General features: G+C 44.2%; 1 protein-coding gene across 7 annotated transcripts in view; it reads right to left on the minus strand.

Annotated features, from left to right (window-relative positions):
- Positions 1-6,643: 6,643 nt before the first annotated feature.
- Positions 6,644-25,725, minus strand: part of ZNF423 (zinc finger protein 423) — a 235,642-nt gene continuing 216,560 nt past the window's right edge. For all 7 annotated transcript variants that reach the window (XM_054841008.1, XM_054841006.1, XM_054841009.1 and 4 more), the window contains one exon: positions 6,644-7,272. In XM_054841008.1, the coding sequence (XP_054696983.1) occupies positions 7,243-7,272 (30 nt within the window). In that variant the 3' untranslated portion in view covers positions 6,644-7,242. The remainder of the gene's footprint in view (positions 7,273-25,725) is intronic.

A 25,725-nucleotide genomic window follows, 5' to 3' on the forward strand; every position in this document is an offset into this window, starting at 1 on the left:
GGCAGGCTTGCCCTGAGATACTTTGTGAATAAACCAGAAAAGGTACAGTAGAAGCTGTATCTTTTGCAAATGGCACATATATTTTATAGCTTTCATGCATAGAAGCCAATTCTTGAGGAACAGTGCCTATAAATTGCAGCTGGAAGAAGATGCAGTTATTTATTGCATTGCTTTCAACCAGGAGAAATGATGTTCTTTCTCTCTCTCTCCCCTTTAAATTAGAGACTGGGTAAAGAAGAGCCCAGCACCTCAGGGACATGGCTTTGGCACACGCAGCTTGGAGGGCTCGTTTGCTCGCTTGTTTATTGTAAGGGAAGGATCACGCTGGGGGCCAGGTATCTCTTCCAGTCATGTAAAACTGAAGACAGATACTTTTTTTTTTTAAGTTCAAAGCAAGATTTTAGATGGTACTAAAAGATTTTGGGTCTAAAGAATTTTTCAAAATGCGATGCCTCTTTTAGCAGGATTTCTCACATATGGAGTAGTCCCACCATGCACTAGCTCTCTAGTCCCTGCTTCCCGAGGATACCGTCTGTGCTGTACAGGGCTTTGAACACCAATGCGCATTCAGGAACATCAAGAGAACCAAAATCCAGAAAACCTAGTCTGTACGTTCTCCCACAACTCAGTAAATACCTCTGCCTCTCCGATCTACAGGAGCAGATTGACACCACTGTGCTATAAATACAGGCAAAATAGTAAAAACCAAGTATGGGTAAAAGAGTGAAAATACTTTCATGACTTTTCTTTACCTGGGGGCTTTGACATCCCCTCAGAGATGAGACAAGCCCTCAGAGCCCAGGCTTGACGTGTGACATTTCTCACAGGGCAGCTTGTGAAATCCACACGGAAATGGGGTGGCAAAGTCCCCAAAGGGCAAGGCTGCTGTGGGGGCTGAGTGGCGGCCGAGCCCCCTGCCTGGTTCCCCGCCATGGCTCCTGCCTCTGCCCCAGCTGCTGGCCCACCCTGCGGGTCAGCTCAGCTCTCTTATCCAGCAGAAAACTAACCCTCTTCAGAAAACAAACAAAAAAGTTTTGATTAAAAAAAAAAAAAAGCCCCAAAGAGGCTCAGCAGCACATCAGCCTCCCCGCTGTGAGAGGAGGCCAAGGCAGACAGCACCTCAGGAAGGACGCGGGGGGGGCCCAGCAGCCCGTGGGGAGGCCAAGGAGCTCAGTCCAGGCAATGGTGGGCGCCCACCTCCCTGCGCAGTGCGGGCCGGAGAGTGTCTCAGCACGGCTCAGCCATTTCTGCTCATGGCCACAGCCAAGCATTCCCCCTGCCCTCTCCGACCCACTGAGGCAGCACAGCCTGACGCAAGGTCTGGGCCCTCTCTCTCCTCCACTGAGGTGTGGGGCGAGGCAGAACCAGGCCTGTGGCAGTGTCCCCAGGCGCATGGCCCCGAATGCAGGCCGGAGGCCCCACGTCCCCCCTTCATCCTCCCTGCTGGCGGGAGCTGCGGGGGGCGCGGGCCAGGTCAGCGGCACTGCGTGGTGAAGCGGCCGCCTGCCGCGGGGACACAGATGGCCAGGCATGGCAGAAGGAAGGGGACAGCCGCAGAGAGCAGCGGGGTAGCGCATCACCGGCTCGGGGAGAGGTGGCCAGCAGGACAGGCAGAGCTGATGGAGGGGCAGGGCTGTTCCCTGCCAGCATCTCCCGCCTAAATGAGGGGCCAGGCCCCCGTGTGAGGTGCTGCACCAGCGTAAGGCTGGTGCTGGCCCCCTCCTCCCTGGCACCCCCAGGGCACAGGGGAAACACTTCGCTTTTTTCCCCAGAAAAGGACAATCTCACGTGGTGAAATTGCAGCTCATTATTAGGGCAGTGAAGACCATACTTTGTTAGCAATTTTGTAGGTGATGCAGTTAATTATTTTGTCTTTCTCTTGGGGTGCTTGATGTTTCTCCTTTGGACACCTCCTGTAGACAGGCAGTCTCCCTCAGTCACCTAATCTGCTAAGCCTCAGGAAAGTAACAATAATTCACAGATAAATAGATCAAAAGGCAAGCCCTGGCTGCCATTTGCAAGTGAGGGATCTTGAAGTCGTGAGGATGACAACAATTTCACGAAGACAGGTAAAACTAAGAACAAACAATTTCACAAGAGGCAAAAATAGGGAGAAAAGAAAAAAGGCAAAGCGATGAAGAACAAGTCACGGTCCCATCAGCTCCAAACCCAGTGGCCGCTGCAGCTCCCGCCACCTGGGTTTCTGTGGCCTTACGTGTGTTGAGCTCACATGCTTTCATCCATGACAGCACTTGCAGAGCATTGTTCTTATCCTGGCTAACTATTGCCAGCGTACTGCAGGGGTACGGTGTCCCCAGACGTCAGCACCTCTGCCAAACGTAGCTGAAGCTGGTCAGCTGTTCTGAGGTGGTGGGGAGGGGATTGCAGAAACCTCACTGCTTTAGGGTGTGGGCCAAAACGCAGAGACCGCTTATGCAGACCGGGGAAAAAGCCTTCACTGCCCAACCAGAGAGTGATTTACATGTGCTAAAAGCCGGACACACACACACATACACCAAAACCCAATCTGGTCTTAGACATTGGTAGGAGAAAGTGAGATGTGCTCTTGGGACATGGGATGTGCAGATTCACAGCAATGGGAATGGCTGCCAGAGGGTGCATTTTCCATTAACTCCTCTGGACAGCAGGAAGGTTGTGGAGGGATGTCTCCCTTACCCCTCTGATTTTCCCCTTTCACATTCCCTCTGAGCTGCTGCTCAGTGGGGTGACCTTCCCCAGCCCATTCAAAGATGCTCCAGCACAAAGTGACCCGTCGCTTGCTCCCTCAAATGGTCCCTCGCTCCCTCAAATGGTCCCCAAACTACTTTTCTCTCCCTTTCTTCTGGAGGCAATGGGCTAAGCATTTGCTTTTTCCAAAACTGTAAGGCACCTGAGCGAGGGTGGTTGACCCTTTGCTGAAGGCAATACATCTAACAAGTATCTACAGAAGCACTGAATAAAACAATATGTAAAGCTGACTATGTATACAATATATCTCCTGTAGGTGCTGGTTGCTACTTCTTGACTAAATATTTCAATGCTTTTTGGATGTGTGGGTTTGTGGTGAAGCTAAATGCAAAGATCATTCAACGCATAAGGGCTAATAGACTGGACTGCTACAAATACAAGTCCTTTGTTAATACATTGTTAACATGAATTTATATTTCAGTATTTGCCTAAACTTGAAGATACTAAATTGTCTATACAACACTTCTTTACACATCTAAAACTTTTTTTGTGGTTTCCAACACTGTACAGGCCCTAATACCAGATCATAAAGTGACTCTGCCTAGAGCCCATCCTCAGCAAGAATTTCGGATATTCTGGTTTGCACTTACCTGTGAGTCATCCGCGTCGCCCACGCCTTGAGCAGCCTGTGCCAGCCCGTGTCTGCAACACCACCGCACAGGAGCTGTGAGTTACACAGATAGGCAGGGAAACATTTCAGGGATTGCTGAAAGGGTCTCCATCTCATTTTCAACATGTTGAAATATAGGTGCCTTTGCAGCCAACATTTCTGACTGTTTTTGTAGCACTTCTTGGCCACTAAGAAAAAGGGGGTGAAACCTCAAACATGTACCAGAAGCTGTGATATTATCTTTCTCCACCTGCAGTTAGGCTCTGTTTTCCCTAGGAGCTTTTAACGGATACAGGAACTATATACTACGCTGGCGAAGCACTCCCTGGTGTGATTGCAGCTATGCCAGCAAAGCTGTGTTTTGTACCAGTGCAGGGCTGCTCTGCCCTTGCTCCCAAGTGGGACGAGCGGCACAGAAAAAGCAGTCTCACGTGAACCACCAGACAAAGGTCCCACGCTGTGCCGCAGAGCTCTGCCACCCAGCACCCTGGCTGGTGCAGCCCTGCCTGGGGAGGCTCAAGCTTTGGAAAAAAGGGTCAGACAACAGCACTGCACCCTGGCATAGGCTAACGACCAACTCTGGGAGCTGCAGGGGTCCAGCACGTTGCAGATGCAGCTCCATGGCAGGAGCAGAAAAGCGGACGGCTCTCCCTCTGCTTCCTCGCAGTAGCTTTTACCCCCACACCCGAACTGGATTGCTTTGGCCCCTAAGAAAGCAGATATCAAGACAGCAGCATCCCTTGCCATGGTGTGTGCTGTAACAATGACTGTTCATATGGGCCTGGTTATATCAAAAATACCACAAAGCAACCCAGCAGATTCATGGCAAGTGTCCCTGCACTTTTGTGCATATTGTCTTAGAAAATTTAAAAAAGCAGCATTTGTCCTTTAGTGTTCAAATATTACCCAAGGACTGTAAGACACCAGAGCACCTGCAGAAGAGGACCACAGCTCAATTTTTTCCCAGCCCCTCTGTCCGGCCTGACTTATGCTGCTCATGAATGAAGCTCATACCAGAAGGGATGAAGAAGATGGAGCAGGGCCACAGCCTTCATGCTCGTGCTTTGGGGTCCCCTACCTTTCAAAGGTAGGGTAGAAAACCAAACTATTCCTCTCCTCCATCCCTGCCCATGGTCTGATCAGGGTTCAAAGCAGATGCAACACGCAGCTTAGACACCAGCCTGCTTGGCACTGCCGGGCTGAGGTTGGACCCCAGCACCCTGGCCTCATGCCCACACTTCCAGTACAGGTGGAGAAAACTATGCAGCTCAGAATAGGATCCCTACGTGGGGAGGTCCCCATCTCAGCACATTGAATATACACCTAGTTTTAACTAGTCAGCAGGGAGATGCTGAGATAAAGGCATGCGCTTCAGTACAGCACTACTAAAGCAGCTCTCAGAGTTGCGTGGAAACATCAGTTCACTCTTGGGATACCCAACACAGAACCTTTTCCTGAAGACAGAAACCTATATCTTCCTTTTCATTTCTGAAGTCCCACCCAGAAGTGATCAAGCATCATTCCAAACCCAGTGTCAGGCAAAGAGCCTCCCTTTCCAGTATCTCTGTTGTGAGAACCTGCTGCCTTGCCTTTAGCATGGAGATGGCAGCACACGAGCTGTTACCAGAGCAGCTGATATATGTTCCCAGCTACCTTTCCTTGCAAGGACATGTCTATGAGCCTGTACTGCAAGACACTTTTCCATTTGCCATCTTAAAATGTTGCCTGTGGGTGAGGAGTATGCATACATTATGAATGAGAATAATGAATTGGTGATTTCAATAACCAATTTTTCAGCCCATAAACATCTGTGCCATGGCTTGTGGAGAAATAATCAGGTAGAAAGCTAACACTTTTTCTAGAAATGGATCATTTTAGTATAATGATTATGCTGCATAAACAGTGAGCTAAGAATTATCTAGATGAAAACAGAACTGCCCTCTTTGGAATTAAGAAAAGTAATTCCTAATTTTGTTATATTAGGGTTCATAAATTTAGATTTTGAGCCTAAACTCTTTCTGATTGTCCATGCAATGCTATTTCAGCAGAATAACTGGCAGAATCAAAAAAAGTATCTATCCATTGCCACAAATGGGACATTACTTCATTTTTTTGAGAAAGCTGAAACTTTTCTCAAGCTAGACTTTACACCTGCTCTGGTGCTTCTGGCTGTAGGAATGACCCTACCTCAGCTATGCCCAGTAGCCTTCCCTTACATGCAGTATGTCTCACTGTCTTGAAGGTGCTACGTGTGTGCAACAGGACTGTCAACATCAGCAGGAATCTAAATTTTGAAAACATCATCTGCAGTGTCAACAAGCTGAGACCTTGCACTTGTTAAAGAACTCGCTATATAAACTAATTTGGGCATTGACTACACATCCTTGAAAACACTTCCTACAAAATATCACTTACATGCTCCAAGCCCAGACACAGCACAACCAGTTGTGCTCCAGTTCAGTGCAGCAATTTTGAAAGGCTGTGTGCATGTTTCTATGCCACAGTCTTGCAAAGCCTTGTACATCGTGGGAATAGGTAACCACATCGTTTCAGCTGTCACAACTGCTAAACAGATTTCTTGATGGTTATGATTCATTCAAGCAGGAGATACCATGAGAACTGCATCTCGCTGACTTTCCAAAGGTGTCCGTGGTCCTTAAAATGACTATTTCTCTGACTGGAGATATAACTTACCTCATTACCGTATGATACGTTTAAGAAGAAAAAAAAAAAAAAAAGGCTGCTAATTAGCTCTGTTAGGCTGCATGATGGCAGTTTCAAGTGTCAGAAGTATGGCAGTTACACAGAGCTACAATACCTGTGGGCCTAGAAGTCCACGTGCTTGAAATATACAGTCTCCTACCAAGGTCTCCGAGGCCTGATCCAATATTTGCGCATTTGTATACAATCCAGAAAGCTATTTTTTTTAATTGAAACAAAGAAACACAGAGATAGGGTCAATGCAGCTATAGATCAAATCCCCTCCATTCTTTTTAAGTAAAAATTAAGCCTATTATAAGCTTGCAATGCTTTTTCGTGCCCAGATTCATAGAAGATGTTCTTACCTCACCTCAACCTACCATGGGAGCCTGGGAGGTGCATCCAGAAGCGAGCACAATGACAGGCGCAGGAACGTGGCTTTCACTTTTTCCCAATCTTCCTTCTTCCTGGGGCGCAGAACACTCTCTGCCGTCGGGTGAGCCATCCCTTTGTGATTTACACACATCATCCAGCAGTGGTGATGCAGCGTGTACTGACAGACAGACAACCTCTGACGCTAAGCTCATGTATTCCCTTTATTGAACTGTACTAGTTATTGCAATCAGATTAAGTCACATTTATAAAGCAGACCATCCAGTTGCACTGAAACCGATTATATTCATTACATAGTTTTAATCACTGTCCGGTGAACTGGCAAATCCAATCAAAGCATTAGTCTTTAATTAAAAAATTAAAAAGAAATATTCAGACAATAGCCAAGCAATCACATCACAATGCACAGTTACCTAAAATTGCAATTAAAAAGCAGTTAACAAAAAAAGAAAAAAAATCACACCTAATCTTGAACTATCAATATAATACAAGAAGCAACAAAGGGCAACAGCATCAAAGCAGATTTATCTAACACTATAAATTCAGTCAGAAGCTCTAAAGTACACTAGCTGAAGCAGGACAATAAAAAATACTGAGCATGGAATACTTTTAATCTCTTCCATTAATATTCATTTCCAGCTGCTTATAATAGCAGCGCCTCATGGCCAAATCATTAGAGTTTTACATCTGGGTTGCAAATGACACTTTGATTGGATGTAATGTTCAAATGGTCCTCCCCACTGTGCCACCGTCAAGTCTTCTGCAGAGAGGTGTCCTGTAGTGCCAGTGGCTCACTGTGCGTGCTGGCTCAATGTGTGGTTCTGGAAAGACGAAAAAAGGAGACATGCGTGAGGGGCAGAATAATAGAAAGCATGCCCATACCCTCCTACTCAGTACCATTTATGCAGAGCTCGACATAAAAGCTTCTCAATTATTACAAAACAAAATGCAATAAAGAAAAAGTACTCATAAGTAACAGCTGCCAATATGACACATTTGCTTTGTTCTGACAGATCTGTTAATGCTGGCATGAACTTAGAAAAAAAATGCTACAAGCCAAGTACAGCCACAAGGGTTTCTTTTTTTTTCTTCCCTCTCCTTTCAATACATATAAAGAAAGTGGTAACACTTCATGGGCAAAAACTGCCTTTAGGGATTCCCTTATCTGTAACAATTAAAAAAAAAAAAAATCTGAATCACCGGGGAACCCTTGCCATATTTTACTCTTTTATTCTCACTAGTACCGGGTGCAAGTACTGGCAGCAAGAGACACCAGATTGTGACACACACTTCTCAGTCCAAGAAATACTTCGGCAATAACAGCTGAACTGCCAGTTCAGGCACAAGGGTAATATACCCAGCAGAAAAAAGGCTGGACGTGTAACCCAGAAGTTAAATCTCTTTAAAGAATACACTTAGCTCTACTCATTTCTTTTAGCAGTTTTGAGTCTTTTTTGTCCCTTTTTTCTCTTTTGGTAGATTTGTAATAGCCTCATGTCATCACAATATTTTGCATCAGAGGATGCTGACCTGTCTTGCCATTTTGTGCAGGAGCCAATAAATCGTGAAGCCAACCTTGGAAGCGTATTTTTAGAGCCATACTGATTCACCTACATTTTGTGTGTCGAGTGAAACCCAGTCCTACATATAAGCTCAGCTTTATTTGTGTGATTATTCAACTATTTCAGCAACTAGAGATGTGCTTCATGGTGAGCTTTTCTTGAGCTGGGTCCCCAGCATCCCCAAATATAAAAATTCATTTGCATTATTTCAAGCCTAGGCAATTTTACTAGTCTCCATCTGCCTAATAACAGAGCCAGGCAAGTCCGCCAGCTTGAAGAATAAGTTTTTAAACATGAAATGAATTTTGAATCTAATTATTTATTTACAATTATGAAGCTTTAAAATAAAATAAGATATTTTAACTTTTCATAAATCATCTGGTCCTTCTACGCCATCCACAGTTACATCTTGGTCAGGAAAAAGAACGATCCTCTGCTTTATGAAGAGATGACATCTCCCTGATGAAAACCATCCCTAGAAAGAGCTAACGGGCAGCCCGCGATGCGCGGGGCCAGGCGGGCAGGCGGCAGTGACCCCATTTGCAGGCAGGAGCATTTCTGGACTGTGTGCACTCCCAAAAAGTGACCACCAGGTGTCAGAAGTGCTGCTGAGTTCCTAAATCATGGCAAAAGTTATCCATGATACTGTGGCGGGCAGGCTGCGAGGAAACCACGCAGTAACGGTCAGGCTTTAACGTGCCAGAAGGTTACAGAGGCAGCAGAGGCATCTTAGCTGCTGCACACCCAGAAGGATCCCTCATGAAATTAAATACAATTGACTGATGAAATCGTGAAATAATTGGTCCTTGTTTAGCATAACACTAGCCCTCTGAACACACCCTAGTCTGTGATGCTAAGATTTCAGAATCAAAAACCAGAAGTGCTGTGCAAAGACCTGGAAAGCTTATCAGGGGATAAAGCATTATACTCAAATAACGTCAAGTGAATTGACAGTTGAAACTACTTTGCTTTTAGAGAATTTAACATCACCAAACATAAAATCCAATGGCTTTTTGCTTTGCTATACATGCAAATTTTCCTGGCCTTAAGAAGGAATGACCTTTGCAGCGCTGGATGTTATTCTCAAGTCAAATAACGACTTTATGGAAGAGGATTGATGGAGCCCTACAAACACAACGGCAGCACTGACAAGAACCTTGTCCACTAAACCTATGTGGGAGAGCGTGAAAATGTGAAAGAATACACAGGCCACTCTGCTCAGACACAATCCTCGGCATTTTAACAACGGCCATTTCTTGTGCACTTCATTACAGTTCTATTTTTAGGTCATCCTGAATATCCATAAAAAAAGCGAAAGGTTTACCATCTTCAAATCAAAAGAAGGTAGACAAATCCATACTTATTTAGGCACTGTCATTTAAAAGATAATGCACAATCAGCACTAGATGCATGACGCACGGTCTACAGTCAGGGAACATGATTTCAAACTTGCGTGGCTGCTGCATTGATTACACCAGGCAGGTCAATAAAGGAATGGTATGTGGCTCTAAATCTGATAATGAAGCTTTCATTGTGAGCCCTCCCTTCTCAAACATAGGTTAATAATATGTTCTGAACACTCCTAATACAATGAATATACTGGGTTTGTGAGCAGAGTTTACACAAAGAAACAAACAGATTTACTCAAATCCTGCAGCCATTCAGAGCTGGGTCAGGTAGGAGCTGAGAAACTAGCCATGCCATGGGGCTATCGGTTAAAAAAAATAAATGCATTTTTCATATGCAAATCTTGATTTTGTCTTAATATCTTGGGAATGTACCATTTATTCCCTTTGCATGCATTACTGGCAATCAATATGCTGAGTAGTCCCTGGACCAAGCAGTTAATAAATAGAGCCACATTTTATACAGAACCTCACAGACATATGTGTAATGCCTATGGACGCAAGAGCCTGTGTGCACCGAATCCTCCCCGTGCCTTTCAGAGAGCAGATCCTGCACAAGCCACGTGCACAAACATGTAAGTCCTGCATGCCTAAGTGCCGGTGAACAGCAGAGCACCAGGTTCCTGCATGTGCAAATACTGCATAACCACCACTGGTGTGTATTCAGAAGACCCATGAAAGCCTGGTGTATCCTCTGCGACCAGTACAGGTTTCTCACCTATTAAAATGTATTTCAGAACACACAAACATGCTTTCCCAAAAAAGTCTAGCAACCTGTCTCCTATTACTAGCAACCGTCATGTCTTATGTTCTTGCTTCCGCTCCCTCTGCCCCATGCGTGTACAGCTTATTGGAATCGCACTTTGCAGATGTCAGAAAGCGTCCGAGACATTCAGTGCTCACGTCTCTTCTTTCACATATGTGTTTTGCATATTTGACCCCTGCATTATCAAATAACTTGATTAGGCACCTCTGTGTGTGTGCCCACAGACAAAGAAAATTCCCCTGGCTGACCGGAGTTTCAGAGCAATTGAAAAATAAGTAAATCCTGGCACTGAGAATGCCCTGTGCCTTAGCAGAAACAGCTTTCACCCTGATGCTGCACTGGGCTGTTCCAGGAGGCAGAATGAAACCATAAAGGCCAGAAGGGAGCGAGTGTTTTGAAATGCCTGATAACTACGGTAATGCTTCTACCCAAGTAGCCTAAGGAAACTTCAGCCACCTTTCCAGCAGGACGGTGGGCTGGCAGGAAACAGCTCGGGTGTGATTTTTCAACTCTAGTAGTTAAAAAAAGAAATCTTAATGGTGATTTCCAAAGGAAAATAGAGCAGCCACAAAAAAGAAGCCTCTCCAGGCATGCTTTGTGTGTTTGCACATGCCTACCTGCTCCCAAGGCCATCCATACACGTATGCATTTGGGGGCTGGCAGGAGGCAGGACATAATTTGGAAGCTGAACAGTAAAAATGGTTCTTCACAGCTCCTGTTAGGCCCCCTGGTTTACGCATGGCTCACAGCTGATACCCCACTGAATACATCATTCTGAGACATTATTGCAGCTGGAAAACTCTACAGCAGCACTAAGTCACCTGTCAAGATCAAGTAAGTCACAGCTTATTTATAGGACAAGGTTGGAAAATTTCTTCTTTTCTTTTCTTAATAATCATGCAAAATGGATAGCAATTCCGTTAGCCACGTCAGTGGGAAAAATGCAACCACCTCGAGCCTCGGGGCTGTGGCAGTGTTTAAGTGGAATTTTCTACTGGCTGCACAATCCCCAAATGAACCATTTGTGGAAGTGTCTGTGACCACGGAACTGGGTGACGGGTTTTGCAGGAAATAAAAAGATTTCAAAGAATGGCTGATTATTGTCTGTGTAGATACTGATTGCTCTCCAGATCTTCCCTGGGGACACCCCCTGCCTGCCCTCTGGATGCAGATCAAGTCATTTGTGCAGGACATCTACAATGAATATTTTTCTGGTTTTCTACATGCATTATTATGAAAACACTGGCATGGCAATCTCCATTTTCAGAGCGCTGTGTCAAGAAGGAAAGCATCAGGCTTGAAAGATGATCACTTACAGCAGTTCAAAGAACTCTTACAAGCTATATAAAGATCAAGAGAAAAAACACACACAAAAAAGCAGCGCGTGATGGAGCAAAGCTCCAAGCCAGGCAGTCAAGCTGGGAGTCTCCCACACTGCAACGAGGTTCACTGCCAACAAGTCACAGGTGTACTACACAGGAGCAGGTGAAAAAAATAAAATGCAACTGCAAGGGGTGTGATAATGGTTTGGGGCCATAATACATCCAGTCTATAGTGCCATTGTGCATCTGTTATGTATTTAGATATTTTGTACCAGCCATTTAGAGGTATACTGTCTACGTGCGTGAGCATATACACCTAAAAGACCATAAGTTATCCAGAGGTTAAGAAATGACACAACAAGGCTGGTGATGTCCACCACCCTCAAGTGAAATTCATAACCCTTCTGCAGTGTTACACAGAGATTGGGACTCTGAAGAAAGGTTATAAAGCCTCTCTCTCCCCTTACAAATCCCATTAAAATGAACAGAAACCGTTACTCAAATAATTTCAATAGGACTTATGGAGATAATAGATTAATGCGACAAACAGCCAACGTGAAACTTAACCGGTGACTAGCCATTGGGTGACCCGTGTGCATGAGCGCACCAGGTGCTTGGGAGTGGAAACACTCGGGACTTGCTGCACGCACATCGCTTCTCCAGAGCCAGCTGCTCAGCCCGTGCCTCCCTGGCTGCCCCGCGGTTGGTGCCTGGGGACACCAGCATTGCTCTGGCACTGCAAAACCACCCGGACTGAAAACACCAACCCTAGCCTGGAAACACCAACCCCCGGGGTGATGATGACCACAGCTGCCTGATCTTGTGACACAGAAGGTAATTCCTATCAATCCCTATATTTTTCCCAATGTGCGGGGGGTCCTCCAGACCCAGGCGAGACCCCAGGTGGTTTCCCTCCCTGCCTCTCCCCCCTCCCTGTCCAGGTTTCCGCCACCCCTTCAGGCATCGCCTGGCTCCAAGCCCAGGGATCAGGGTTTTGGTTGGGGACTCCTTGGGGCTGCGCCCCCTCCTCCCCCTTCTCTCTCCTTTGCCTCTTACAGAGTGGGGCTGGGGGAACAAGAGAAGCAATGCCTCCATGGGCTGTCACCACACACAGCTTGCCAGACAAAAACTGAACCTCAGATTCAGGCGTTGACTTGAAGCAAAAGTTCAAGTCTCACGTTTGAACATATATGTATAAAAAAAGACAAAACAAAACCTCCGAATTGCTAGAAACAGAAGTTAGAGTGTCTAAATATTTACAAAATACCATCTGCAGCATTCTTTTTTCAAACAATGTTTTGCATCTCTTGAATTCAAACTAGTCCAAAAATCTCCTAGCCATTATTCCTCATTATATATCCATAAGCACACACACCTATGTGCACAGGTACTACTTCCCTCTAACAGCAATCCATAAAGATAAAAATCTTTATGCCTTGACTTTATAAAGGGATTACTATAGGCAGAGGACACAAGACGACCCTTGCTTTAGCCATCAGAGATTATGCTCTCTACAGAAAGCTGTGAGCCTTAAATTGGTGTTGCTCTAATCCTAAACTGGAGAGGCATTCAAGGGATGCCATGACCCAGAAGAGCAAGAGGAAAGAAACCTAAATTAAAAAGAAAAAAAAAAAAAAGCACACTGAAGGGGAGGGGGAGAAAAAAAAGGGAGAGAGAAAGAGAGAAAAGGAAAGCAAGCTTGCTTTACAGGATAAACCTATTTATTTTTATTTTTAATTTCTGGTTGCTACTTTCCCTTTGCTATCAGACTAAAGAAAAATCACCTTTGCACCCCCTTGCAGTTTGTATGTGCTTATTTTTAGAACTGTTTGACAATTATCCAAGGGTCTAAGACTAACAGATGGCCTGTCTTAAAGCCTCATATGTTCACTAGTTTGCACTTCTGACAAACAGTAAATGTACTCAAGAGTGTGCCATAAACAGGGCTGAATGAATACTCAGAACACAATTTAGTTAATACACTTCATTAAAACTGATAGTGGTAACCAATGTTTCCCATAAAACCAGGTGTTAATTGCCCTTCCAGTTGTTTCAGGTAACTCTTACCCAGTGACATTGATATGTTTAGATCATAGTTTTTTCAGGAAATACAGTATTACTTCTTTCCTTTCCCCCGGTATTTCACCCACTACATAAAATGCTTGTAACAAGTGAACTCCAAGCTATCATGGTACTCAATAAAAAAAAAAAAAAAAAGAAAATTGGCAGGCCAGACAGGTTCACAAGTCCCTTCTTCATTTGAAGAATCCCTTGAAATGGCGGTAGAGGCAAACGAAAAGTGGCACATCCTTTGTGAAAGGAAACGGCTGCCTGTGCTACTGCTTGCTTCATCTCTGAGCATCTGATAACTTGCCATGCGTCAGTCAGTCCCCATGTCAGCACACTTTGAGACGGCACTTCAACAAATGCAGTTAGGAAGCTGTCCTTTACAAGTTATTGAACCAAGAAAAAAAATAAAAATCACTTTGAGTGTCTAAGAAAGTATGCCTGGAGGTTTGGTGTCAGCTGAAAAGCAGAGTTGCCCCGTTTCCAGTGAAAATACCTGTGTTACTCTGACGCTTGCACATACTCGGTTACTCTGGGGCCAAATGCACCTTTCAGTGGTACGGGGACACAGAAATACTTCTCTGTGCCAGGACAGAGCTGGCCCTGGCACCTCCCAGGTTTCTGTACCTGCTGGGGAGGTTGAGCTGCCCCCCTCGGTGCTCGCTCACCCGGGGGATGCCCCAAGCCACCCCCAGAAACCTGCCCGGCTCCTCCGGGCAACCAGGACCTGGTACTTCATCTGGAGTCGATGTGAAGATTCAGAACTCATAAAATATTTACAGGGGAAAAAAAGCCACTCCACACGTGACCAACTAAATGCTGTCTTTTTTTTTTTTTAAATAAATCTTTTTCTATGGCTGGCATATTTCTATACTGAAATGCAACTGCCCAGACGTTGGTCTGTAAAGCCCAGACAGACCCAGAAGCACCCCCCGCCCCGCTGCCTGCCTTTGTTCTGCACCCTGGGGGCTGTGCGCTCTGCTGCTGTCTGCGTTGTCCCAGCAATATACTTGGTCTGTTTTATCTCTATACTTACACTGCTTCTGTTAATTTTAATGTATTCTTGAATTTTGATAGGCATTTCTGTGGTATTCTGGATTTGAAAAATTACCTTTGTATACAAATACCTACCTTAGAGTTATTTTTCCCAGCGCCAGCCTTTTCTCACACCAGCTAAGGATTTTTTAGATGATTTATGAATTTAATTTCTCTTCTAATTCAGGTTGTTTAGTCCTAATCAGACTTTGACAACTCACCTAACATGCTTTCCCCTTTCCACTTGAGACTAATAATTCTGTATCATCAGTCTTTGAGACCTGCCATCTCTTTCTATTCTTCTCTAAAAACTCAGAATAAACCAAGGTGAGCCTATTAGAAGTGAACTCCAAATGCGAGCCTGGCATAGCCTCTCATTTTTGATTAAATGCCTCACCGAAAAGTCTTCTATAAAAGTCTTCTTCCAAAAACACTAGGTAAAATGCTGAAGCACAAAAGCAAACTGAAGCCTTTGGGAAAATCTCCTTACCACGGCACTTTGGAAATAAAAACCACAGGAGAATACATTATTAAGAGATAACCGGAGTCTTCTGTTAGAGAAACTAGCCGTAAACACACCGTGATTCACTGAGGCACCCAATGAAACCAGGGAGCTAATAATACCTGTCCTGAGGGACTGCACGCTCCTGAGAATTTCACTCAGAAATGCAAATTTATCAGCGTCCTTGTGACTTGTAGTCTACAGTATGCCATGTGCAAGATCAAAATAAGCTGAGGCAAGAACCTTATGCTTCCGAAATGTAAAGGGAGAGGGACAAATTTAATTACTGTTGTCAGAAGTGCATAAAACCAGAATATTTACAGAATTCCTCCACTCTTCCCTTAGCCCCGCTGTTTCTCCCTGACTGGATCCCAGAGCCATGGGTGATCCTGAGAGCAGAAAAGGGCTTGCAGGATCCCAGCACGCTGCTCTGCCAACAACACTCGGTGCTTTAACCTTGGTTTGGTCAGCTCATGTGTTTCTGGGGAGCTGGTCCCGTAGGCGCCCTGGTGCTTGGGGCCACGGCCACCCCTTCGCCTCCACGCACAGGGTCACTCACCTGGCGTGCAGCACATGCATGCCCTTCACCCAACTTCAAAGTAACCCTCCAAAGCTGTCCTAATGAATGCAAACATCTCACTTCCAGTCCGTTTTAAAATCTAAGCCACACACTAATTGGAGAAAGCATCTACTGCCCACGGTACACTCCTTTGCCAGTGCTACACCAAAAGCTTAAATGCCCAGCCCAGTGCTGACCTGTTTTTATCTACTTATGGGTCCTACTCGGTGAAGCAGTGATGTTTCAAAAATCATTTGCAAGAGGAAAACCATTTTCCAGGAATCCTTCTTAGGTATTCCTCTCAAAAACATGATTTGTTGATTTATATTTAGCATGTCTCATTAATCCCTCCTTGATCTAAGGTAAATCACATTGCAGAAGCCAGTTAATTGTTCATTTCTTTGAGGGCTGGCATCATCATCATGGGACCCTTTGCGACTCTTCTATAAACACTGAGTGATTTCCTGATTGTGTCTTTATGATAGGACCAGGACGGCATCCTCTCACACTCCTTTTCTCAAAAAATACTTAGAGCAAAAGGGAAATGCTTTATATAGTACCTGTAGTAGCCACCAGTCAAAATACATAGACAAAAGCTTCACTGAGTTACTGTTTCCATGGGAATATAACCCAACAAAAGCCAGGAAATTCAAAGTTAACCTAAAACTGGCTCCTTAACTTGCCCTGCTGTTCTTTGGTATGGCAAGGGTCACTGAACACCATCTGATTTTTTGTAGCTTTTTTTCTGCAGCAGTTAGGTATTCCTGGTGTTAAGGACCAGGTATAAAACAGTTTCAGCCTTAACTGTGAAGTTTAATGCAAACATTAACAGAGGCACATCTTGCACTCCTCACTTAGGCAAAATCCTCCATCAAATGATGGGAGTTGCAGCTGAACCAAGTTCCTTGGACCAAATGAGCAAGTGCGGACAGCCGGACTTCACACGAGCCGTGCCTACCCGCAGAGAGGCCACAGCACATCACAGTCCTTGTATTGGTAATTCTTTTCAAAAGCAGCAACTAAAGTAAAATTCCCTCTAATGGAATACTGATCTGAAAAATTGTATTGCCTTGTGTTATGGATACAGTTTCGATAGAGGCAGATAAATATTCCTGTCACGTGGCGCCCACATACTGCTCGAGCTGACAAAATGGCTGGTCAGTGACCTGTTGCCTTGGCTGTTATTGCTGGTTTCTAATTTCAAAAGGGGCATAAAAATCCTCTGATAGAAGTCTCTTTGCTATAAAATAGCAAGGCCACAGTTTATAGAAGTACTTTACATGCCACCCCATTAGTGTACATGCCACCAGCAGAGCAGAAATCTGCAGACAGGATTGTGCTCAGCCCACTGCCTTGAGAAATTAACCCCGGAGGAGCTAGTAGTGTGAAAGAGCCAAGCGGATTTGTTCCCACAAGTGAAAGAGGGGCCAAAATATCACCAACATAAGCCATCTCCTCCAAGACATCCCAAGACAAAATGTGAGGCAACATCGCTATGGTATGTGTGTGAAACAATTGTAACTGTTAAAAAAAGGGATTTTCTGGTCAGTGCTACTCCATTACAACAGTGTCACTGGTCTCAGGAAAATCTGCCTTCTAAACAGCAAGATGCTACATTTTAAACAATTGTGATTTCACACAAAGACTAAGAGCATATGTCAGCCCCAAAGGAGGACGAATTTTTCAGAAGTAAATATGTTCTAAACCTCCTCTCTATTCCTTTTGGAGACACAGTAATGCAATGCACTGATGACAGATACATTATACACAGTCAAACCTCAATGCCCATGGCAATTTATTCAGGTTTAACTGTGCAACAGAAACAAATGAGGAGGCTTGGTGGTCAGGCAGGAGCTCTCCCCCAGGGCTGGTGCGGCACGGGCAGCACTTCGGCCGTTTCTGCATGGTGCAAAGCCGAGGTAATTTGGTTCTGCGGACGTGCTCTGCGCAGAGGCGACCCTGGGGTGTCCGTACCGCCTGCCCAGGACATGGCACAGAAGACGCACGAGACGCTCTGCAGCGAATCAGCTCAAGCACTGCTGAGTTGATAAGCTCAGGACTGCTGCCAAATCTGAGCTGGCTCATGCGGAGTTGGGGTGACGGAGCCTCGTTGCACCCAAGCTGACCTTACACAAAGCTATGAGCTGTCGCTACACTGATACCATCAACACGTATGGTCTTATCTCTATCATCTAGATTTTTCTAGCAAACCCCCATTGCCTCATTACGGATACACAGTTTAGTATCCTGTAAGCTATTCTATTAACCTGAAAAGTGAAGAAAGAAGAAAGCATCAGCAATACGTCCATTAGTGATTACTGCACAAGTTGGGTCACTGCACACGCGCACCCAGCCCGTACAGCAAACATTCCCATCCCATTTTCCTTTACCATAAGCAGAAACCACAGAACAGGCACGATCTGGAAACAAGCTGTAGTCTAAATTATTTTACCTTTCTTCCTTTCGCCTCTGATCAAAGATATAAAACTACTCTGAAAATATGATGTTAAAGCAGAGTATTAATTACGCAAACAGTAGTATATGATTGAACGTACTTCTCTGAAAGCAACTTCAGAAAGTGCAAACAGCAAGGCTGTTCCAGGGCTGTTTTCAGGTCCCTGAAAGTAGGTTGGGCTGAAAATACCAACAGCCTTCCCGAGAAGAGCAGGGAGGTGCAGGCACCGACAGCCCTATACACAAGCACAGGTGCAGAAAGGTACGTTACCGACTGACTTTCTGACTATTCCTTCCCCTTTTGCTCTTGTCAGGCCCAATTTTTTCCTGACTACTCATCACGCTTGCTCCATGTATCTGACTTTGCAGAGCAATGAGAACAGGTAAGGCAGTGAAGAATTAGCAGGAGTCTCTCTCGTGCTCTTGAGCATCACCCTGGGAAAACTGGCCCTCGGGATCGGGCCATAGGGCAGGACCCCTGTCCTCAGCTCGCTCCAGCAGCCAGGGCTGGAACCGCTGCTCCCGCTGCCTTTCACTGGCGGAGGAGATAAACCCTAGGATTACACCCTAAATCTCTTAGTCAGCAAATCAGAGGTACACCCAAGGCCTTTTAAATTTCTTCATGAAACTATTTTTCAAATTCCTTCTAATAGTAAAAGTGATGGGGGCTCCACCAGCACCAACCACAGCAGTAGGCAACAGCAGTACAGTATCACTCCAGGATTTCCTGTCTGGAGTTTAGGCTTCACATCTGAAATACAACACACACACAACATTTGTACGACTGAGGAAACACAAGACGCTTGCCACACATTTATTATCTTCCTGGGGAAATGATATAGAGGACAAAAGAGACTATATTTACTCCCTCCCCAGCTGCTTTTACAATCTAATAATTTATTTCTCCTGGACATAAATTTCAGATTTAAACGAAATCCCCGAAACCTAAAGATGCCACGTGGTAGAGGCTAGGGCAGTATTTCTTTCTATTTTGGAGATGGAGATGGTTTAATGCATTGCTCTGTTAACCAGTAGCCTTAAATTTCAGGGGGGGGGGAAAAGAGACAAGCAATTAGACTGGGGCAGACTCCAGATGCAAATACAGGCGACTGTGATTACTACCGTCATACACAGAGTTAAAAATATCTGGTTATTGAAAATTATTTTCTCAATCCATGGGGGTTTATCTAGGTTTAGGTTGAGATGTTTATTTTTTCTGCAGCAGCCATACTGAGGGATTCTTTTACAACATTTTCCTTACACAGTAGCTATATATCATTCACATTTCTGAAAACTGAGGCGCTTTCTATGATGTAAGAAATCTCTGTAATTAGAAACAACCGTATCTTCTTTCAGAAAAACAAAACAAATAAAATACATCTCCAAACCCTTCTAGTCAGCACCTATGATAGCAGTGCTCTTAAGGCAAACGTAAAAATCCAGGGTATAAATTCATGTTAACTGTTACAAACATATCCATCTGTTCACAGACTAACTAGTGACTGAAACTGATGAATCCAGTGAAATGTAATTTTCAAGCCCACAAGCGTCTGTTCTCTTCTAGTAATAAAGTAAATGCTTTTCAATAACTGTGCTGCTTTTGAATGCCAATTTCTATTTAAGTAGGTTTGGGTTCTCGCTTAAAAAAAAAAAAAATTAAAATAGCAAATGCCTTTTCTTTCCAAAGGTCAGACTAAGCTTTTAAAGAACAAGCAACATTTCAGCAAGGCAGAGAGGACAAAACTCCAATCAGATAAATGGGCTGTGTAATGATTGAGAACCACGGCTGCCTCAGGTTTCCTGAATGGGCTGTAGGATAGAATTTGGCACAAACAGGCTGATGTTGAAGCTTATATCTCTTTTACTGCAGACAAGAAATTCACTAAAATATATAAATAATGAATGTGGCTGGGGATCTCTGCTGGTACTACTGCTGGTTCTGCAAGATGCAGGAGCAGAAACATACACTGCTCCATGTTTTTGTTATTAGTGAATCCTTGTTCTCCAACAATAAACACGGAATATTTTATCTGAAATGGCTTCTGCAGCACATACAATATAAGTTTCGGCTCTCTAAAAGTGCCAGCAAATTGCAGAAAGATAAGTTACAAAGACGTACCTAATTTGCTGTGATGAATTGTGTGCATGCTTCAGTGATCAAAACTGCAGCTGAGACCTATTATATTTAATGATCTAGACATTTCTTGTGAAAACACTCAGGCATATACTGTTATGTCTGGACAAGCATCCCCGTTTTGCTCTAGCAGCAAGCAAATGAAGAGACTGAACTTTTAAAAGGATGCTGGACACCACCTTCGATGAGCTCTTTAAAACGGAGGCTGATCAGGCTCTGCTATTTTTCTTAAATAATACTTGTGCTCTGCCCTTTCCAGTGCAGCATCCCTCTTCTTTTGAAAAAATGAAGTCAGTTCCTTTGGATGCTAGTGATAGTTACAGGAGGAAACAGAGCTAATTCATGCTCAGACCCCAAACTACACTCCACAGCAGCTACTACAGTAGAAAAACAAAAATCAAAAGGCTGTATTTGAGATCTCTTCCCACTAGCAAAGAAAAATTGTGACAAGACTTTTTGGAGAGAAAACAAAACAATTTTTTTTTATTTGCCTATATATTACACAAATGTTCTATCTGAAGGACTACGTTGTACACTGTCCCCGCACAGCCAGCTGTACCGGTAGCCACACTCACAGACCTACAGCTTACGGCCCCTTCGCTCTGTGGCTCCACGCAGAGCAGCAGGAAATGGGGCTTCCCACCACCTTCCTACGGGGACAGAAATTTCACCTTGTGAACATATGAAGGACTTCTGAATAAAAGGTTTGAGGCTTCCAGGGCTTTACATCTGGCTCCTTCAAAATCTTCCTGCATGGATCTGGGTATATTGCTCAACCTCTGCCTTTCCAAATTTGTAAAACGGGAAAAAAACCACCTCAGAAAAAGTGCTGGTAAGCTTAATTCATTCGCGGTTATAAAAACCACAGAGATCTGCAGAGAGAAGCCACACAATATTCTTGCTACCACACATTCAAGAGCTCATTTTCTCCCTCCCTTTCTCCTAGCTTGAACCTCTTTCTATCACTCATTGTTCAACAAAACAGAGCAAAACACAAACGCGTGCATTTGACTCCAGAAATAAGGATTTCAAAGTGCTATTTCATTCACCTGACGAGCTGCTAAATACTATCACAGTGGTAATTTGTGATAGTGTGGTAAAGAATGAAGAAAAGGTATTTGTTAATTGTTGACATAACAAAATTAATTTTCCATCCCTAAACTTTTTCTCATCTCTCCTGTGAGCTCTGATGCAATGTTACTGACTGGCACTGCTGAAATGCCAACTTGCATTTCTCATCCTTAATTTCTCTCTAAATGTCATTAGTAATTGTTATTGCCAGACCAGAGAGTGCAATCTGGTCTTTCCGAAAGAAAATCCATTTCTCATTTCTTCTCCTGTGCTTCCTCCTTTTGGTCAAGGATGGATATTTAACACAGCCCGCGCGCTCTGTTTCCAAGAAGATGGGAATGCATTAATGTATCTGGAAGTAAAACATTCCTGCTTTATTTATTTACATATAGTATGCCTGGATCTTTATGAATACCAAATCATATATGCAGAAGGATCTTTAAAGTACATCTTTCAAGAACACTAACAAATCTTAATTGAATAAAGCTAACAAGTAGGGAATGGAAACGCCCTTTAATCTGTGCGTACAGACTCCTCTCTGGATGCTTCCATAAATTACTCTGTCTGGCGGACAACAATGTTGTCAAATATAAAAGCACGTTAGAAGATTTTTCCCTCTTTCTGTCACATGGAAAACAAACCTCTTCAGTGAGACGCGTGAACTGGTCTAGCTGTGGTCTGGATTAACGCATCACCCTCATTTACCCACGCAAGAAAAAATGGTTTCCACCACTAAGAGGAGAGGTGAGCTTAGACATCTGTGCGCAAAGGAAAACCTGCAAGCGTAAAAGGTTGGCTCCTTGCATATCGTTCTATATAGTGCCAGCGATTTATATAGTTATGTGCAGGTCCTACAAAATTTGGTCTCCAGTACTTAGAGACAGGTAGTACCTTGGCACATTGAGTCAATTTTAGGAGGGACCGTGTCATGACAGACCTTTAACTGGGCTCCCCATAATCAGCACATCTTACATTTGCGTGTCTGCATTGTTTTGTAGTGTATATAAAGTAATTAGTTCAAAGCTAGCCTGCATTTCCATATCCATTAACTAAAGGCATCTTATCTCAGAATAAATAGACATTTGGACATTTCCAGCCAGGAATTGTGCTTTCAATAAACACAATTGATGCATATACATTGTCTCTTGGCGGCTTACACTCCTGCCCATCTGTTGGGATGGCATGGTGCCTACACAAAAGTTGGTTGGACCCTTGCCCTAGGGCATAGATGACAGGCAACGACGGGTTTAGCTGGGCAGCCTGAGCGCCGGATCCAAGTGCCATCTCTGCTGTAGGAAGCCCCTTCTGTGTGCCAGCACTGCCACATTGGAACGACATGCCTCCTTACACTTGATCACACATGTTGACACTTGGGTGCGCTTAAGTGCATTAATGACTGAAACGATGCCTTTCACCTGGCTCCCTTCTTGTTTTCCCCCATGCTGCATCGCTGCTGGGTTTTCTGCACGTGTTAACGCAAAGTTGCGTACACTTTGTTAGCCAGGGCCAGCCACGGAACGGCATTAATGGTGTAAGAAATGAAGGAGGGTTTTTTGTTATGGGACATGCTGCTCCAGTGCCGGACATTTCCAAGATTCATCTCAGGTGAGTCTTTGCAGACTCGAGAGATCTTTCTGCGTCTCACTGAAGAGACCTCAGGGATGATAAAGATGCAGCCATATATTGATCAGAATCATCCTTCCAAGGGACAAAGTGCTACACCTTGTCACTACGTCAAACACAGGGCAATTCAAGATTTCTGCACCACCCTCTGTTTCAGCAGAACTGGCCACACAATGAGGCCATGCAGTCTGGATTATGTGGCTGTTCCAACAGCCTCCCCAGCCCCAGACGCAGGAAACACCCCCTCATTTTCTGCTAGGGAAGAAAGTGCTGACCAACCACACAGAGGTGCACGAGCATGAACAGCCCTTGCTCTTACATACAGCATTCGCCTCTGTGGATGTCAGACCCAGGAAACCTCCAGCATCGCCTGCACAGAACCTCAACCGCAGCTGCTGCAGAGCCCAGCGACAGCCCCACATAGTCTGCGACAGCGTTTCTTAGCTTTGGTCCTTATGAGAGCCTGGTCCTAACCCTAAATGTTTAAACAGCCATATATTCCTCCTCCACTGAATTTAAACATAGGTATTGAAAACCAGAAACCTAATAGGTAAAACTCTTCCCTGCTGTGACAACAGATCAGAGATAAAGCTTGTGGTTTTGCAGTCCATAAAGAATGTTCAGGCAGACAGACTCAACATGATGGGTATGTGCCTACAGCACTTTTAATTTTTAATTATTGTTAGTTATAATTATCTGACTGTGTCTGAATGAAACCCAGCAATATGGCTGGAATAGATTTTGGTATTCTCATAATTTATTAGCTTTGTAACTACTAATAATTAAAATTTAACAATACTCCAAGCACCACAGCAACATTTTTTAAGAAACGTTAGCCAGATCTACTAAGATAACTGACTAGGTCATTTTCATGATTTTAGAGAAGGACTAACATTTTAAAAAAAAAAAAAAAAAAAAAGCAAAGATAAGTAACACTCTTAAGAGCCAATCAACAACCAAAATGCAAATATACAAATTGTGTTTAAAAGAAAAAAATGGATTTTACTTGCAGGAAGTTAATTCTACGCATGATTGTGTGGGTGCTTCGCATGAAACTTAGAAAGAGCTTGTGGTGTGATTCCAGCAAGAATCTCTTGGTGTTTAACATCTAAGTCACACATAAGTTCCGAAATACAGCAAAAGTTACGTTAAGTGAAAGTACTGCCTTGAGGAAGTACTTGCCACATTTCAGGTCCCATTTGTCCTGCCTTCCACACCACCCCCCCCCCCCCAGGGAAAAATATTTTTTGCAACTTCATTAAAATAGCATAAATTTGCTTTTCTCTTGCTGACTGTATGGACGCTGGAGCCCAGAAGCACTGAGATATTTCAGAGTGTTGCAAGCACATAGGGCTGTTTAGAAGAAAAATTTTACGCCTATTTGAGTAAGCTTTCTTGTACCCCCAGGAAGTACGTAAAGCCTGTTTTTCAAGTAGGAGCTGGAGACATTAACCTCTAAAAGATTTTGAATAGCTGGGTACAGATCTGAAATTGCCTAAGCCTTTCTTCAGTGCTCTGACGTGGTGGTAAACTGAACCCTTAGACATAGCCCTGTGGCCTCGCCTGGGTGCGGGTGGGTCACATACCAGCCAAGAGGCTCTCGTTCTCCCCACGTGCTTCGGGGGACACCGCTGTACCCAGATGGCCCCAAGGACCACTGGTGTGAGCAGTTGGAGATGTTGCTCCTCATTGCCCCACTCCCAGGGACGCCACCACGGGTACAGAGCAGCATCTTTGCGTCCCCCATCGGGCCACATCAGACTACGTGGCAGCTCACTGCGGTGCCCTCCTCACCTGGGCAGGATGCAGCCCTCTCTAGGAGACACATTTAACATCGAGCTGACATTCAAAGCAGGCTTAAAAAAAGAAAACCTGCTTAGGGCTTGATCTGCTGTAATCAGCAGAAAGAATCCCAAGGACTTTGATGTGGACCAAATCAAGCCCCTGGAGGACGTTCATGGTAAATCATTATTAATATAATGAGTGCAATTTCTGTGCAGCGGCTCATGCCTGTTTACGGATATATGAAAATTGCCAGCTTTTCACATAAAATAAAATGAGGAGGGAGACAGACCACAGTGTTAGCCAATGAGCCATAGTAGCTACTCTCCTTTCGATATGTGTACATTTAAAGAAACTGGGCACTTAAAATGACAGCAAATTCCTCCAGTGAAGCTCCCTTAATTTAGTGGTTTGACATATCTCCAAATCTGAACAGAAAAGAAAGCCCTTTATTCATAGCAGGCAATAAAACACCTGAACACCTGTGCTAGGAAAGACCTGGCAGGTACCCTGCTCCCTTGGTACCTGGATTATTTGCGCATTGTTTATTATATCCCTTGCCTTAGTTTTCATCAATTGCAATTATTTAGGAGGAAACAGTATGATTAACAGTACACAAGCAAACAGCAGGAATTAATCCTTTAAATACAAATACTTCATTGGTTATGTGATGGCTCCTTGGAAAAAACAGTATGGCAAAAGAGTACATATGAAAATCCTCCTTAAGTTTCCTCTGAAAATCACTGCTCAGTCACAATTTGCTTAATGTTATTTTCAATGCAAGCAATTGGGGAGGTCTCTTTCCCTGCTGTGAATCACACCACAAATATAATGCTCAGCACCCATTATGTGTCATAATTTCTGACCCATCTTCAGTGTTGGCAGAGCTCCCTGCTACGTTTTAAATAGTAAAGACCAAAATTTCAGTTGTCAGAGCTAGCTCATCACCCACGTCTGAACGGCCTGCGTGCTGCTGTGGCTCCAGCTGCCT

Source organism: Grus americana, chromosome 13, assembly GCF_028858705.1.
Source record: "Grus americana isolate bGruAme1 chromosome 13, bGruAme1.mat, whole genome shotgun sequence".
Taxonomy (NCBI): domain Eukaryota; kingdom Metazoa; phylum Chordata; class Aves; order Gruiformes; family Gruidae; genus Grus; species Grus americana.